The 15,399-nt window shown below is 44.6% G+C and overlaps 1 protein-coding gene across 1 annotated transcript in view; it reads left to right on the top strand.

Moving 5' to 3' along the window:
• The window catches only part of SLC22A18 (solute carrier family 22 member 18), a 76,247-nt gene that overhangs the window by 15,730 nt on the left and 45,118 nt on the right, over positions 1–15,399 (top strand). The window contains exons 2-5 of the mRNA XM_010209466.2: positions 123–331; positions 2,330–2,427; positions 3,903–4,048; positions 4,799–4,931. Coding sequence (XP_010207768.2) covers positions 149–331; positions 2,330–2,427; positions 3,903–4,048; positions 4,799–4,931 — 560 coding nt within the window. The 5' untranslated portion in view covers positions 123–148. The remainder of the gene's footprint in view (positions 1–122; positions 332–2,329; positions 2,428–3,902; positions 4,049–4,798; positions 4,932–15,399) is intronic.

Raw genomic sequence — 15,399 nt, 5'->3', positions numbered from 1 at the left:
AAAATCCCTGTCACGCTGACTCAGCACCTTTCACACTGTAAGCTTTGAACTGTAGCTCAGCTTCTGCACCTTACCTATGCTCCGTGTTCTCAGCTAGAATACACCTTCATGTATTTTTTCAGCCCATCAGCCTGCAGTAAGTCATTCCATGAGCGCTATGAATGCAAAAGCCAGCTCTGGAGGTGAGGAGGAAGACTCAGGAATGAGGAGTGAGACCTTGGGGAAGAGCAGCTGCTTGGGAGAGGTCAAGAGGGGACAAGTGATCCTTGTTGCCTACCTGATTGTAACCCTGGAGCTGACCTTCCTCTTCATGCAGCTGGGAGTCATGCCCGTGAGTATGGGTTGTCCTGCTTCACAGCATGTTTTGCCTTCAGTGTCAGGCTATGTAGTTTTCTAGCAAAGTCAAAAGAGACTCTCTAGTAGGTGGGGGGAAAGTGTATTCCTGCCTAGCAGGAAAGCTATGACTGTATTTGGGGTATGCCATTTGTACAGCAATAGCACCTAGAGCCCTCTCCTGGCCTGATGGCCCTGCGTGAAGATGATCTAGTTTGTGTCTTCTTGCTTGCAGTATAAGGGTGACCTGACAAGCGGGCAGCAGAAATCAAAGGTTGGGTTTTTTGAAAGCATGATAAACATAAACCAGCTATGAGTGGGAATCGTTGCTTCTCACTATTTGGGCTCTTCTGTCTGGTTTTCTAAAAAACATTTAGGTTGGAAAAGACCTTTAAGATCATTAGGTTCAACCATTAACCCAGCACTTCCACAGCCAGCCCTAAATCATGTCCTTCAGCACTTCATCTACATATCTTTTAAATATCTTGAGAGATAGTGATTCCACAGTTTCCCTGAGCAGTCTATGCTAGTGCTTGATAACCTTTTCGGTGAAGAAACTTTTCCTAATCTCCAATCTAAACCTCTCCTGGTGCAACTTGAGGTTTTTTCCTCTTGTCCTGTCACTTGTTACTTGAGAGAAGAGACTCACCTCCACCTCACTACATCTTCCTCTCAGTTGTAGAGACCAAGAAGGTCTCTCCTCAGCTTTCTTTTCTCTAGGCTGAATACCCACAGGTCCCTCAGCCACTCCTCATCAGATTTGTTCTCCAGACCCTTCACCAGCTTTGTTGCCTGTCTCTGGACATGCTCCAGCACCTCAATGTCCTTCTTGTAGTGAGAGGCCCAGAACTTAACACGATATTCAAGGTGCAGCTTTATCAGCACCAAGTACAAGGGGACAAGCTCTTCTCTGCTCATGCTCGCCATGCTATTTCTGATGCAAGCCAGGATGCCAATGGCCTTCTTGTCCACCTGGGCCCACTGCTGGCTTATATTAGTCATCTGTCAAGCAACACCCTCAGGTCGTTTTCTGCCAGACAGCTTTCCTGCTCTTGTAAGCTCCTGGATCTATGATATGCTTATCCACTCCTGTCTCTGGTGAGCCTATTGCCTTCTGAGAGATCTTTCCACTGGTTTTGTGCCTCTAAAAGCAAACTGCTCCCTCCTGCTGAGACTAAATCAGTCTACAGGGCCCTAAGCCTGTAGTCTGAGGAGGAGTTTATTTATGTATCTGATCACCAACCAATTTCAGGGGGTTTGGGAATCTAGGTACAGAGCATGTAGGGGGAAAATGGGCAAGATTGGGCACCTCCACACCTCTGGAGAGCTGAACTTGAGTGAGAGTTCTAAACAGTTCTTAGCAGATAGCACAAAACAAATATATGAATAAGAAATAGCTGTCCCTAGAGCATACAATAAATAAAAAACCCAGAGGACTGTGACGTTTCAAAGTGCACATCTGTATTTTTTTTGCAAGCTCAGTTTGTGTGTGTACTATCCACATTATAAGTGAAGGTATTATTTTGCCCATGTTGTGCTTGCATTGATTCTAGCTTGCCCAATTAAACAACAGCTCCAAGACCTTACTGCAGTTGTCTCCTGGGTGGTGCTTGGGCTCCCCCAACTACAGGGTCTAGAGGCAGGAAGGCTACTTATATTCTACCTCATCCCCCTTAGCAGTAGCTGAATGTGTTCAACAGTGCTGGACTGTAAATGTAAAAGGTGATTCAGATTTGTCACCTGGTGCAAAATCGATGGTCTTGATCACATCTCCCCCATCCTCAATAGCAGATGGTGTAGGATGAAGACTTTTGTGTTTTATCAAGCAGTCTGTGTCTGGCTCAACGAAGATTTTGTCTGTGGGTATGTAGAACTGCAGAAAGTGCTTGTTTGAAGCTGTAGTTCTCTCTGCATAGAGATTTTTTAATTCTGAAATATAGCACACTTCGTTTCCTGTGACCTGTTGTTCTTTTGTTTTGTTTTGTTTTGTTTTTAGTACTTGGCAAAGAGCCTAGGTTTGGATTCGATGGGATTTGGCTATCTCCAGACAACCTTTGGTATCCTTCAGCTCGTGGGAGGCCCTATTTTCGGAAGGTAAGTGAGAACAATCTTTGTGACCCTTTTCATAGCTGGAAAAGTCCAGGCATTTTTATACTGTAATAAAATATAATTTAGTTGTGTTTTGTGGTGAAATGTTTGAAGATTTCATAAAGAGGCAAGGGAAAAATAAATACTATCATTAGAAATACCACAGCGTAGAAGCAGCCTTTATACTGACTTAGCTATGTTTTAATGACACACGTTTAAACGTAACAATATGCTAGGAACAGGCTTAAGCCCTCAGAGTTCTCAGAGCCTAGGCCCTAATTGCTTAATCCTGCAAACGTTTTATAGCTGTGTGTAACCTTAGAAGTGTCCTGTGACTGGGAAACGTAAAAAAGAGTGTATTTATTGATGTTAAATAGAGCTGTCAGTCCAGATAATGGAAGGCTGTGTTATTGCTATAGCTGAATATCCATGTGCTTTATACAAAGTTAGACTTGCATGGATGCAGACATGTTCCTGTGTGATCTGATCTAGGTGGATCTGCTTCTGCAGGGGGCTTGGGCTGGGTGATTTCTAAAGGTCCCTTGCAACCCCTACCATTCTGTGATTCTACGATATAAGAACTCAGGCTTTCTACCTCTCTACCCCATGGGACACCCACTCCTATTCCTAATTAAATGTAAATGACATCCAGAAATTTGAGTGGTTGAGGAATGCATTCCCAAAGAGAGAAAAAAAAATTGAAAGGGCAGTATAATTTTGTGACAGGAAACTAAAAAGAAGCTGAGAAAACCCATTTTTTATTCTCAGTCGTGCTACTGTTGAACAAAGTAATAAATGGGTACGTAGCTGGCATGTGCCTGTTTTCCTGCAGAGGTTTTACCGTGCTGGGTGATGTAGGCTGTGAGCTCTACAGGATCCTCTGGTACATGGTGTACAGTACTTCGGAGATCTGATCTCTAAAAGCCCTTGGATGCTACCATAATACATATTTTTAAATTAATAACAATTACATTAAATTCTCCAGCACAGCTCAGAAGAAAATGTGTTCCTGAAAACAGAAGTGATGCAAAGGGCCAAATTTGAATGTTTTTTCTATTACTACATAATGCTAGAGCAATATTTCTGGACTGGATATGGTGTCATCCGGTTTTACTCTGTTCATGTCAGTCACTGATGACCAGAAGAGATACTGAAGAGAAGGAAAATGACAAACCAAAATCCATCTGGATCTGGATTCCCATTGGTGTGGATGGGACTGAAAGTGTATATTGCCAGATTGAAGCCAAAATTTGCAATGTAGGTTTGAGATAAAAAGCATTTTCCTAGATATGAGGCTTTCTTGACCTCAGTGTAAAGGTAGATAAAGAGAAAATAGAAAGGAGGGGGATGACAAGAAAAAATTGGTAGCATAGGTCAGTTTTTCTTCTTGCTTGATGCTCCTTACAGCCATGAGAACATGAAGCACTGAATATTCTGCCAAGTAACAAAACCAAAAAAGCCTTGTACCATTTCTGTACCAGGTTTGCAGATCAGTTTGGTACCCGATCAGCCTTAATTCTTTCCTGTGCATCTGGAAGTGCCTTCTTCCTGCTCACATCCATCTCAAGCAGCATCCCACTCCTCTTCCTCTCCAGGCTGCCAGCTGTGTTCATGCATGGGCTACCAGGTAAGTTCTGTCAGGCTTAAGTGGCTTTCCAAATTGCTTTTATTGCTTGATTCCTCTTTTGCTCACGTTGCTGGAGGACCACAGATTCAACAGCATGAAGGAAGGCAGGAGGGACATTTAATGGTCCTCAAGGATGAAAAGGTGAGAGCGTGAAGAAGCGAGTGTATTTGTTACAAAAAGCAGGGCTAGTAGACCATAGTCCCAGGTCCATCTTCTTGTATGATCTTGAGCAAATTGCTTGGACCTCACCATCCAGACACAGGTGACCATCACTTGCAGGCAGAAGTGGTATCCCAAACTTCTCAGCTTCCTTCCTCTAACTAGGATATTTTAGAAGAAAGCTTTTCCTTTTGTCTTGGTAAAATGAGTATATTGGTCAAAATGAAATGTGATTACAAAAATACCTTCCATTACCCACCAAGCTATAGTTGGCCTTTCCTAGGTGTTCCTAGTAAAAATCATAAATAACCTTTAGCTACTAGCAATCTATGCAACTTGTGTAAGAGGACTCAAGTTGGTAGGATGTTAAGCCTCTTCTTGCCACTTGTGAAGTGGCTGGAGTGATTTTGTTTCCTGGGACTGATAGGCTGAACCAATTCCACTCAGTAGTGTACATGAGCATTTACCCTGGGGTTACAAGGACTTTTTTGTGGTAGGCACTGTTTCTGTGGCCTAAAACTTTGTATACCTGCTGCTCAGACCCGGTGGCAAGCTTCTTTCAATGGTTTGTTTGGGTTTTTTTCGCTACAGGTGCTCAGAAGGTCATTACAGACCTGACTGCTCCTTCCCAACGAGCCGATGCTTTAGGGAAGCTGGGTTTTTGCTTTGGAATAGGCATCATCACTGGCTCTTCCCTGGGAGGTATCCTCTCCACCAAATTCAAGTGAGTGGCTTACTTGTTCAGTGTTGGCCTTGTTGCAATCATTGAGGGTGCTGCTAAGGGGTAATTTGCTTCTCCTCCAGTTTTTGATGATATCTTACTGCTGGTGGCAGTAGAGTATCGTACCAGAACTCATTCCATACTGCTGCAAAGAGCTACTCCCACAGTTTTTAAGGAGGCCTTGTTGAAAATCTCCTCTTCTGTCTACTTAAATTGATTTTAAACCAAGTTGACGTGAGAAATAGAGTCTGTCCACCTCCCAGTTGTCTTCTCTTTGGAGCCATGTGTGCTGAAAAGCAGTGTGCACTGTGTACCTTGCTTCTAGGAAACACTGTTGTACAACAAGAAATGGAAATTGGGAGCACTGTGAAACTCGTGGGGAAAGTGGTTTCTTTGGGGGATGCTCAGTATACAGCAAGACCTTCAGACAGGGGAAAGCAAGCTTGGGACAGTGGGCAAAAAGAGTGAGGAAGTCTAACCCTGTCACAAGAAGATGAAGTACATGCCTGCTGCTTCCTTGTTTGGTACCACAGCCTGACATGTCATTGTGGACAGCCATCTTCTCTCATAAGTGCAATAGGAAAGCAGTGCCTGATTTTGCTGAATTTAACAGACCCTGATCATTGTTAGTAAAGGAAGCTCAAAAGGTGTGGTGAACTTTGGAGGCAAGGAAGTGCACATGACTAAAGTTTTCCTGGAAAATTCCCCAGCATTTCTCTGTTGGGGGAAAAAAAATCCCCTGTGAGATTTTAAGCATTTATTTTCCACTGTTTCTTTTATTATAGACACTTGCTTCTGCAGATTTATGTTATCATGGAAATAACTTTTTTTCCAACCTTTGTATTAGAGCTGCTCTACAGCATAGGATATAGGCTAAAGATCATTAGGGGAAGCTCTGTTTTTTTGGATTGGGCTTGTCCTGGCAGAGATCAGTGTCAGTGTCCCATGCTGCCTTGTACCCTCACAGCAACCCAGGGCTGCCTTGCCAACAGCTGTCCACTGCCCTCATTTGTACAGCAACACTAGTTCATTAAAAAGCAATTTTCATGAACTTCAGGCAGCTCAGTCAAGTGTCACTGATCTTTTTTCTTTTTTTTTTTTCCTCCATGATCCTTGTCCTAGTGCCTAGAGCACTGTGGACTGTACCTGGTGATACATCACCTGGGCATTTTGAACAGGGCACACTGGGTCGCAGTGTAAGCTCTTATGCGTTGCTCTTTGTACCCTGTTGTGCATCCACATGCATTCAGGTGGTGCACTGTTGCTACTTTGCACCTCTAATCTTTTCACAGGTTAATTGAGCAGAAGAGTTTAGCCTTGCTGACTTAAGTCTGTTTGCTGCTGTACCTCAGCATTCTTGAGCCGAATTAATTACTGCACGCAATCTCGGGTACTTTCTCCCTCTCCTTGAAACCTGAAAAGGTTTTCCTTAATACTTTTGTGTTTGGTGCCTGGTCTGTGCTGGCCAATTGACTCAAGCCTGGCTAGGAGAGGTCATTTGGTAGTTGTTACATGGTTATATAAAATGAAAACTCGGGATGTGCGTAATATTAGCTAGTTCAGGATTTTAAAATATTTACAAATGTTGACGGTTGAGTGGGGTTTTAATTACTATTTGCCAAATATAGTGATTGTATCCCTTTTGTGTGTGAACTGTCTGAAGGTAAAGATTCAGCTCAAGAGGGACAGAGAACTAGAGAGAGTGCAGCACAGGGCCACCAAGATGATCAGGGAACTGGAACATCTTTCGTACGAGGAAAGGCTGCAGGAACTGGGGCTGTTTAGTCTGGAGAAGAGGAGACAGAGGGAAGACCTTATTAACATTTATAAATATCTAAAGGCTGGGTGTCAGGAGGTTTGGACATCCCTTTTTTCTATAGTAGCTAGCAACAGGACAAGGGGTAATGGGATGAAGCTGGAACACAAAAAGTTCCACTTAAATGTAAGAAAAAACTATTTCACTGTTGAGGTGAGGGAGCCCTGGCACAGGCTGCCCAGAGGGATTGTGGAGTCTCCTTCCTTGGAGGTCTTCAAGACCCGCCTGGACATGTTCCTATGTGACCTGATCTAGGTGAACCTGCTTCTGCAGGGGAGTTGGACTAGATGAACTCTAAAGGTCTCTTCCAGCTCCTACCATTCTATGATTCTATGATTATCTCAGTTCCCAGATGAATCTTTGGTTATATGCTCATGTTCAAATACTAGCATTCAAGTAGTATTTGTTATCTAGGGAAAAATTACAGAGTTTCACTTCCCAGCATATACACCAGTTGTTGGCTCATAGGAAAATCGGAGTGGGAGAGAATTCCCTCTTTCTGTTAATTAATTAGAGCCATGTGAATGCAGGGTGGCTTTTGGCTGTCGGGGCTCGATGCTATCAGACATCAGGATGCTTCCAGACTCTCCCAACTGCTGCTGATTTCCAAAGCTTCTGGCCCTTTACATTTTGTGTCTGCAGCATAACACCGAGAAAAGTGAATGTTTCCGTAATTACGGGAAGGCGAGGGACCTGCCCCTGCAAAACTACACAGCTTTTTGCTTTGCCAGGGCAGGGGTTGTTTCCCCTGCACCCGGCGGAGGGCAGCTGCGGCTCACAGTTCCTGCCTGCGCCGAGCATCCCGGCGCGGTGGGGTTGAGGCTGCCCTTCTGCCGCGTAGCAGGACTGGGGAGAGCAGCCTGTCTGCCGACAGCGCTTGGGGTTCTCCAGGAGGATCTGAGCATCCCCCTGAAAGGGTGGTAGGAATTCCCATTACCAAGGGACAAATTTTAGTGTGCTGGCAGGATGCTTCTGACTATCCCGACATGCAGAGGGTTGATTTGATTTTACAACAGCTGCTCCAGGCTGAGAAAGCTACTCTGGGTGTTTGATAGCAACCTTTGCTTCAGCCAAAATCCAACTTTGCATTGGCACCGTGCTTAGCTCCTCGGCCAGATTTCTGTGCAAAGATTTGAGGAGTAAACTACTGTTTAGTGTTTTGGCTGATATTGGTGTTGAGTGGGAATTCAGCCCTCTGAAGCTCTATGGCATCAAACAGCCCCCAGATCATCCTCAGCACCTCTAGCTGTGTCTGGGGCACTGAGCTAGAGGGAAAGGAGTGGATGTTGTGTTATGGATGTCCCTGAGTCTTGTCGCTGTTGCTGTATCCCACAGATTGGCTGTTAATCATCCCTCCCTCTTTCCCACATCTGTACAGAGAAGCTTCAGCTGTCCTTGGAGCTGCATAATCACTTCCTTTTTTTTTTTCATAGAAGAATGACCCAATCTCCTTCCTTTGAAAATATACATTTCTGCCGTGTCATGGAAGAGCAAAGCTGCACATTTCTGTCCACTCTGCATTCTTCTCTCTCCTTCACCACAAAGCTAGCTGGCATTCCCTGCCAGTTGTTGACAGCATTATTCATATGTTAGCAGTGGTTTGTATACAAGAGAGGGGATAGAAATCAGTCTCAATGGCTCAGCTGATGTCATTTTGGTATTATTCTAGCGTATTGTATTTATCATTGATGTACTTGACCTAAAGAGCTGGTCTGTTTTTGTTTCCACTGCTGGATTAATATTTATCAACACTTATTTATTACGGGAGACCCAGATAAGTGAAATGGCTTATTCTGATTTGCACAGGACTTTCTAGATTTCAAATCCTGGTCTCTGCTCCTAAACTGTAGCCACTAGCCTCAGCCCTTCCCCTCTCTACAGTAGTACACTTTTCCCCCCATATTTTCCAAAACTTTGAATGAAGCCGTGGCAAAGAAATTGTGACTCTTAGACCCGGACGTGTTTCATCTGTGGCGTGTGGCTTTAGCTTTTGCAGTTAAACTAGCTGCTCACCAGCTGGCTTTACCTTACTGAATTTAATTGCTGAAGGACTTATTCTTAATATATAGCCTTGTTCACTCATCTCAGTACAAACAGTGTGTACAGCTGTGAAGAAAATACTTTCTAAAGGCTGGGTGATAGTAAGGTAAATTTACATCACTGGAGAATGAGGTATAAACCAATTTATTAACACAAGCATGTGATCTTAACCATTTGGAAAGTGTTTTCATGTTGTATGCTTTGTTTTTTTAATTGGTTGTTCTCTAGTCATTAATCAGTTGGATCAGGATTGTGGATATAAAATACCTGGCTCGAAAATAACTCCTGTAGTTCAGCTGAAATCTCCAGGCTCTTAAAGAGTCTGCAAACTCCATGACAGCTCATCCACAAGAAGTGACTAAGAAAAGTGGCTCTGTTTGCTCTCTGCAAGTGCTACTCTCTCCCTGTACACTTAGTGCAAAGCTGTTAGGGGGCCACAGGCTGCAGGTGAGTGTAGCCCTGGAGATGTGATTTGGTATTTGTAGTAGGCCTTTGTGGCAGCGCTGTGGGTGAAGGGTGAAAGAAGAGGGCTGGATTAGTCTTCAAAAGCGGAAAGATGAGCCTAGGTAGCTAATTACAGAGATTTCATCCTTTCTTCTGGGACTATGATTAATTGCATTTGGCTTCTTTCTTCTTTCTTTCTAACAAGGACATACATAAGCTTTGCTGCATGACCCAAGATTTGTTTGCTTTCTATGGACAAGGAGAGGTTTCTTCATTTTAGTGACTCAGCTGTAGGCTTAAAGCTCTTGAAGCAATTATTCTTTTGAACTTGGGGTTTTCCTGGCCAAACTCCTTTGGTTTCTTATTTAATATTATTACAGCAGACTTTGGGAATAGGGCTTTGTTTTGGTTTTTTTTTTCCCCTATGCTGTGTTATTATTCTTCTTCCTCAAGGGGAAAGAAGGAGCTTGTTTGCCTAGAGTAGGGAATTGCATTTCTTTTCAATAACCCATTTGAACAATGTCCTCTGGCAGGGAATTTCTCATAATTTCACAGCAGAGTGGAAAAACTGTGGGTGTTGAAAGGGCTGAAGGTTGGAAGCTGGGAAGGTGGGTGGGAACATGGCAAAGGGTGAGCACGTTGTGCCCTGTTTCTGGAGAAAGCAGAGCATTCTGCTGCAGAGAGCTGCTCCTGTTCACTTCCAGTAGAAACTGTGGTATTTCTCTGCCTGGGCTGTTGTCAATTGGCCAAGCAGCATGGATCGGTGGCACTTGTACAGACGTTGCTTTGTCCTTTGTATCGAGGGACTTTGAGGAGAGGGAAGTTATGTCTGCTTGCCAGCAAGTCCTTCATGTGATCTGTCACCATTGGTCAGGTTCTGTGGTGCCTTGGGAGAAATGAAGAGGGAATAGCAGATAGGCTGCTTGTCAAGGAGCTAAAAGTTTGAGTAAGGGACAGAGGACATTAGTTGTGGCCTTCTGTGAAAAAAGGCCCCACAACAAACCAAAACAGGATACAGAAATTCTTTCTCATTTATTCTGCATGGCATCAATCTTAGTTTTGGAAGCCATGGTCTCAAATATTGCCTGTAAAGGCTGTGTTTACTGGTCTGGATAGAGGATCATGCATATCATCTTTCCACAACTTTTGGTTCAGAGCTTGGGTCTAGGGCACTCTTCTACTCTATTCCCAGCACCAGAGCTTTCTAGTTCTGATGATTTGTTTAACTTATTTTTGAACCTGAGAAATGCCACAGTGCACTTTGGATGGAATTCACAGTGGAGACAGTTACACCTAAACTGGCTATGTGGTTGATGGGGAGGAACAGGCACTTCTATATTTACCTCCTCATGAAGCAGGCCTGAAACAGCTCAGGGAAGAGTTTGCTTCACGAACTTTATACTTGCTTAATACCCAAGTCCCAAAATAGTTGATCTGGCCATCAACACACTATGCCTGTGGTCACAGTCCTGGAGTTTGATTCTGGCCCTGAGCTGTTTTCTCTGCTCTGCACTCATGCAATAGACAGATCTTCACTAAGCTCATCCCCAGCCTTTCCTCTATGCCACTTGCTACTTCTAGGACACCAATTTTAGGTGTGGGTCCACTGACTTTCTCTTTTTTACCCACTGGAAGATCACACTGACACTGCAAAGGTGCCCTTGTTCCCCCTTTCCAGACCTTCAGTAAACCTGACTCTTCCATGCTCTCCCTATAACCCCTGGTCTGAACTTCAGTGGAGGGAGGTTTGATAATGGGGCCAAGAGATCCTCTTTGGTCTGTCACCCGTAGGTGGGGCCCTTTCCCAAGGGAGTAAGAGTGGGACTAAGGGCAGGAGCCAGCAGCTCATGGGAGAAAGAGCCCATGTCTTGTGTCTGTCCTCAAGGATATATGGAATATTGCAGAGAAGGGCTGGGTTGTGTTGAGCTAGCAGAGTACTGGTTGGCAGCCTCTTCCTCAACCTTGTCAGTAGCTCTAAATTTTCCTTCAAATTCCTCATTTCCACCTAGCTTTCTGCAGAGATTGGCGGGAGGGGATTGTGGGGTGTGGATGTGTGAGCAGAGCTGTGTCAGCTCATGGGTTATGTCCACCTGCCCCTTCTCCTCACAGCACCCTCCTTCCTCCCAGGCATCCCTGCCCTTTCATGTTACCTGCTTCATCTTTGCAGGGAAATCATGATGAAAAGGCATTAAAAATAATTAAATAAAGGGAGAAAGCATCCAGAATTTCCTCATGTGGCTGGTTTGTGCTGTTTAGAGAGCTGAGGTCTGGGGGCTACTGGGAACTGACTTGCACCGAAAGAGGGACTCCTGGCGTCATTTGCCTGGTGTCCCTCTGAGGGCTGACAGCAGTTACCCCAGCAGACAGACAGGAAATAAAGGAGAGGGAAATTATCTACGGGGGAGGTAAGGAAATTTCCCTGCTACCTTCTCCAGCTTTCATCACACTGTGCACTGGGGGAGGCTGCCCTGCCTCAGCACCCTGTGCCTGGAGCCAGAAAGTGAGGGGGTGGTGGGTGAGCAAAGCCCTGCTTTGTGTGCATGGTGGCTAAATTGTAATCAACAGCCGTGTGTTTGTGAAGTTACTTCTGCTAAACAATTATGACTGTTTGAAGACAGCTCCCCTAGGTCAAGGCTTTGAAAGCCCTGGGTGCACCATGGTGCCCTGCCTGGTCCATTGTTAACTGGGTTCCTGCAAAGCTGCATTGAGGTGGTGGCTGATTTTTCTTGTTAAGCCTGGCTTAACAACCCTAAGTAATAAGTGTAAAAAAATGTGAGAAAAAATCGCAAGTCCCCAAAACTGGAATTTTATGGAAAGGCACAAGGTATTTGTGGAATCTCCTTCCTTGAAGGTCTTCAAGACCCCCCTGGACATGTTCCTACGCGACCTGATCTAGGTGAACCTGCTTCTGCAGGGTGGTTGGGCTAGATGATCTCTGGAGATCCCTTCCAACCCTACCATTCTATTATTCTATTTTGGGTCTGGCCTTGCTAGCAGAGGCAGCGTTGGAGGGTTAGCCCTCGCTGTGCAAGTTGCACAATAAGGCAGTGTCTGCTCGTGACTCACTAGAGCTTCATCTGCTCTTCCTGCTCCTGGAATATCTCATGACTGACCAGCAAAGCCAATGGTATTACTGGGGATTAAAATACAGGGAAATACTGTTTTCTTTGTTAACACAAAATAGAAAGCACAGAATAGGCTGTGGTTAGGTCCCTGAATTGGGATTTGGGACTTGGCTCTGCTGTAATTTGCCTGTGATGCAGGTAAGCCGTCCCATCCTATGCACTAGTGTTCCTCCTGCATAATACAGGACAGTGAGATGGTTTTTCCTTTTCTCTCCCCATACATTTACAATATTGCTATTTAGATTACCTAGCCTTTGGGATGCAGACTTTATTATGAAGTGTGCTCGTGCAAATACCTACCACCTTGGGGGAGGACATCCAGTTTTTCCTGGACGTATCCTCTTTGTCATCCTCTGGTGTCCTAGGTAGGCAGAGTCTTTGTGAGACCATGTACCATCACATTTTTTTAGACTTGTTAATTTTTTAAAAATTGTTTATCTACAGTAAGTGCCAGCCTTTTGCTGTTTCAGAAAAGTAGCAGAAAAGAATGAGCTCAGTCAGCCATAGAGCTCAGTGGTGGGGTAATCTCAAGAGTGTGGGCTGCAGGGCTGCAGAGCTCAGCCCAGCAAGAGCTAGCAGAGGCACTTGGAGGGAAACCTGGTAACAACCTTCCTCTCTCGCTGCCTGTACATGTTCATATGGATAGCTCTCTCTTTTGCATTTCCTAATCCAAAAGGGTCACGCTTACATTTCCTTCTGATCTGCTTTGGTGAACTAATGAAGCATGCCACGTCATGAGGTTGGGGCAGGAAGGATGTGGTGCTTGAGTGGGAAGGACTATCAGACAAGGGAGGGAAGCAAGGTCAGGATGAAGGGAAATGTGTGGATTTGGCATGTGAAGGGTGGAATGGGAGGAGTTAGGACTTGGAGAGCTGAGGAGTGAGTGAAGCTCTGCAGGAGAAAGGCTTGGTGCTTTTAGATACATTGGGTCATCTGGGGCAATAAGATTGGGGCATCAAGGGGCCTGGACTGGAAGGAGGTAGTATTTCCAGAATGAACCTTCATTTGCTATGGGGGAAGAAAGGGGACAACACATCCACTGCTGCTACTCTCCCCTGATTTCCTCCTGCTTGAAATATGGCTGCTGCAAAGGATGGGTGAAAAACAGCCCTTTGGAGGAGTTTGGGGATGGGTATTAAATCCTTCCTAGTGTTTCTCTTGGCCATTGCTGCTGCACTGATGGGATGAGCAGGAGGCTGCTGGGTTGATGGGCAAATGCAACAACTCTTTGTCATGGGCTGCCAGTTCACCGTGGTATCCAGGATGGGGTGCTCAGAGGGAAATAAAGAGGATATGACCTTTGCATGAACTACACCAGCTTCCAAAGCCCCACCTAGGGTTTTTTCATTTCCTTGCAGTCTCTTTGTGAAGCCCTGCTCACAACTACTCCACCAGCCTATGAGCCAAAGGTATGTGAGGCATGCAGGCAGTGAAAGCAAAGGAGTTTCTGAATGGCCATCTCTAGGCAAACCCCAGCACTTGTTGGGGCTTGTCTCTCTAACCTGACAAATCCTGGGTTATCACAGCCAAGGGAGAAGGTATTTCCAGGATCAAAAACGTTCTCTGTAACATTCAGATCTTAAGCTCCAGCTGCTTGTGCTGTGCCCCGCACTGTGCCAAATGGTGCAGCAAATGCCCTTAAGCGCCACTGGAGAGCCAAGATGCTGATGTAAGAGGAGGGCAACAGTAATGGTGTGATCTGAGAGGCCAGACACCATGGTGAGGGGCTGGCAGTGCCCAGGGCACAGCACTGTGTGTTGAGCCAACAGTGGGTCTGTGCCATAGCACATGCAGAAGCATTCCTAGTTTGTCCAGCTGGTGGTTTACAGGAGACAGGGCAACATGCCCTGTAGGATTGTATCCCATTTTGGGGGATATGGAGACACAGCTTTGGAGGAGTAGCATATTGTAATGAGCTGTTGCTTGGGAAGTGGCTTGGATGGCCTGGGAGAGACACAAGCCCTGCATGTTTATTAGATTAATTTGTTCTGCTTTACAAATGCCTAAGGGACTCTGCTCTCCAACTGCCCTCTAAAGCAGATGAGCAACAATCAGGCTTCCCAGAAATGACTAGGATTTTCTTTCAGTCTCTCACCTGGGGATGTCTAACATGGATTTTCAGGAGACATGAATTTAATGCTTTTGGAAATCTGGTCTGTTTAAGGTAGTTTGGCATCTGAAAGCTTCGAATATTGTTGAGCTTCTGAGGTTCTCTCATTCACTCATTTTGCCACAGCAAATGTTGCTTCAATTTTAATTTGTTTTTCTTTGTGGAGAGGAGATTGTACATATAATACTTTGTGGTCCAAAAGTACTAACTTTCTCATTCTCACTAAATGTTCTTTAGTCTGTGATATTCTAGGCTGAAACTTTCTGACTAATTATTTCTTTAAAAAACTTTACTGTGAATCCTTTTGAAATCCACACCATCTTTGCTTTTATGGGATTTGGTTCATTTCTCTTTTACCTCAGGGTATGTGATCCGAGACATATTGAAGTCATTGGAAGCATTTGTTTCCTTTGAGTTTGGTTTTAAATCAAGGTCTGGATAAAGAAATTTGTAGAGGAAGGAAGGAAACCTCCAGAAACCAGAAAGACTGCTGCAGGATATTTCTTTAAACAACCTAAATAATTAGAAATCCCCTTGGAAAAGCCATCTGGGGAGCATCAGAGCAACGCTTACAGAAGGCCAGCATCTTAAATACAGCTCTCAGACTTTAAAAAAAGGGGGGGATGAAAGACAGTAATGATTATTAAACCTGAGGATGCTTATGCTTACTTCCTACAGAAGCTTAGAAAGGCTCTTTCCTAACATAAAGCTGTCTAACAGATTATCTGGATTGTGTGATGAATGTTTCCCTCCCCTTTCCAACTGTCCAGAGACAAATGATGGATTGATTCTTCTGGCTGATGTTTTCCAATGTCATCCTGGAGGTTTCTCACTTTTCCAGGAATTACTTTTCCTGGCAGATACACACCTACTTCTACACGCACTGATTGATGTTTAGAAAATAAATTTTGAAAGCATTTGTTGAAGAATTTCTTT

This window comes from Colius striatus, chromosome 7 (genome assembly GCF_028858725.1).
Source record: "Colius striatus isolate bColStr4 chromosome 7, bColStr4.1.hap1, whole genome shotgun sequence".
In the NCBI taxonomy this organism is placed as follows: domain Eukaryota; kingdom Metazoa; phylum Chordata; class Aves; order Coliiformes; family Coliidae; genus Colius; species Colius striatus.
Note: the sequence above shows the minus strand (reverse complement) of the source record. Positions and strands in the feature narration are given on the sequence as shown.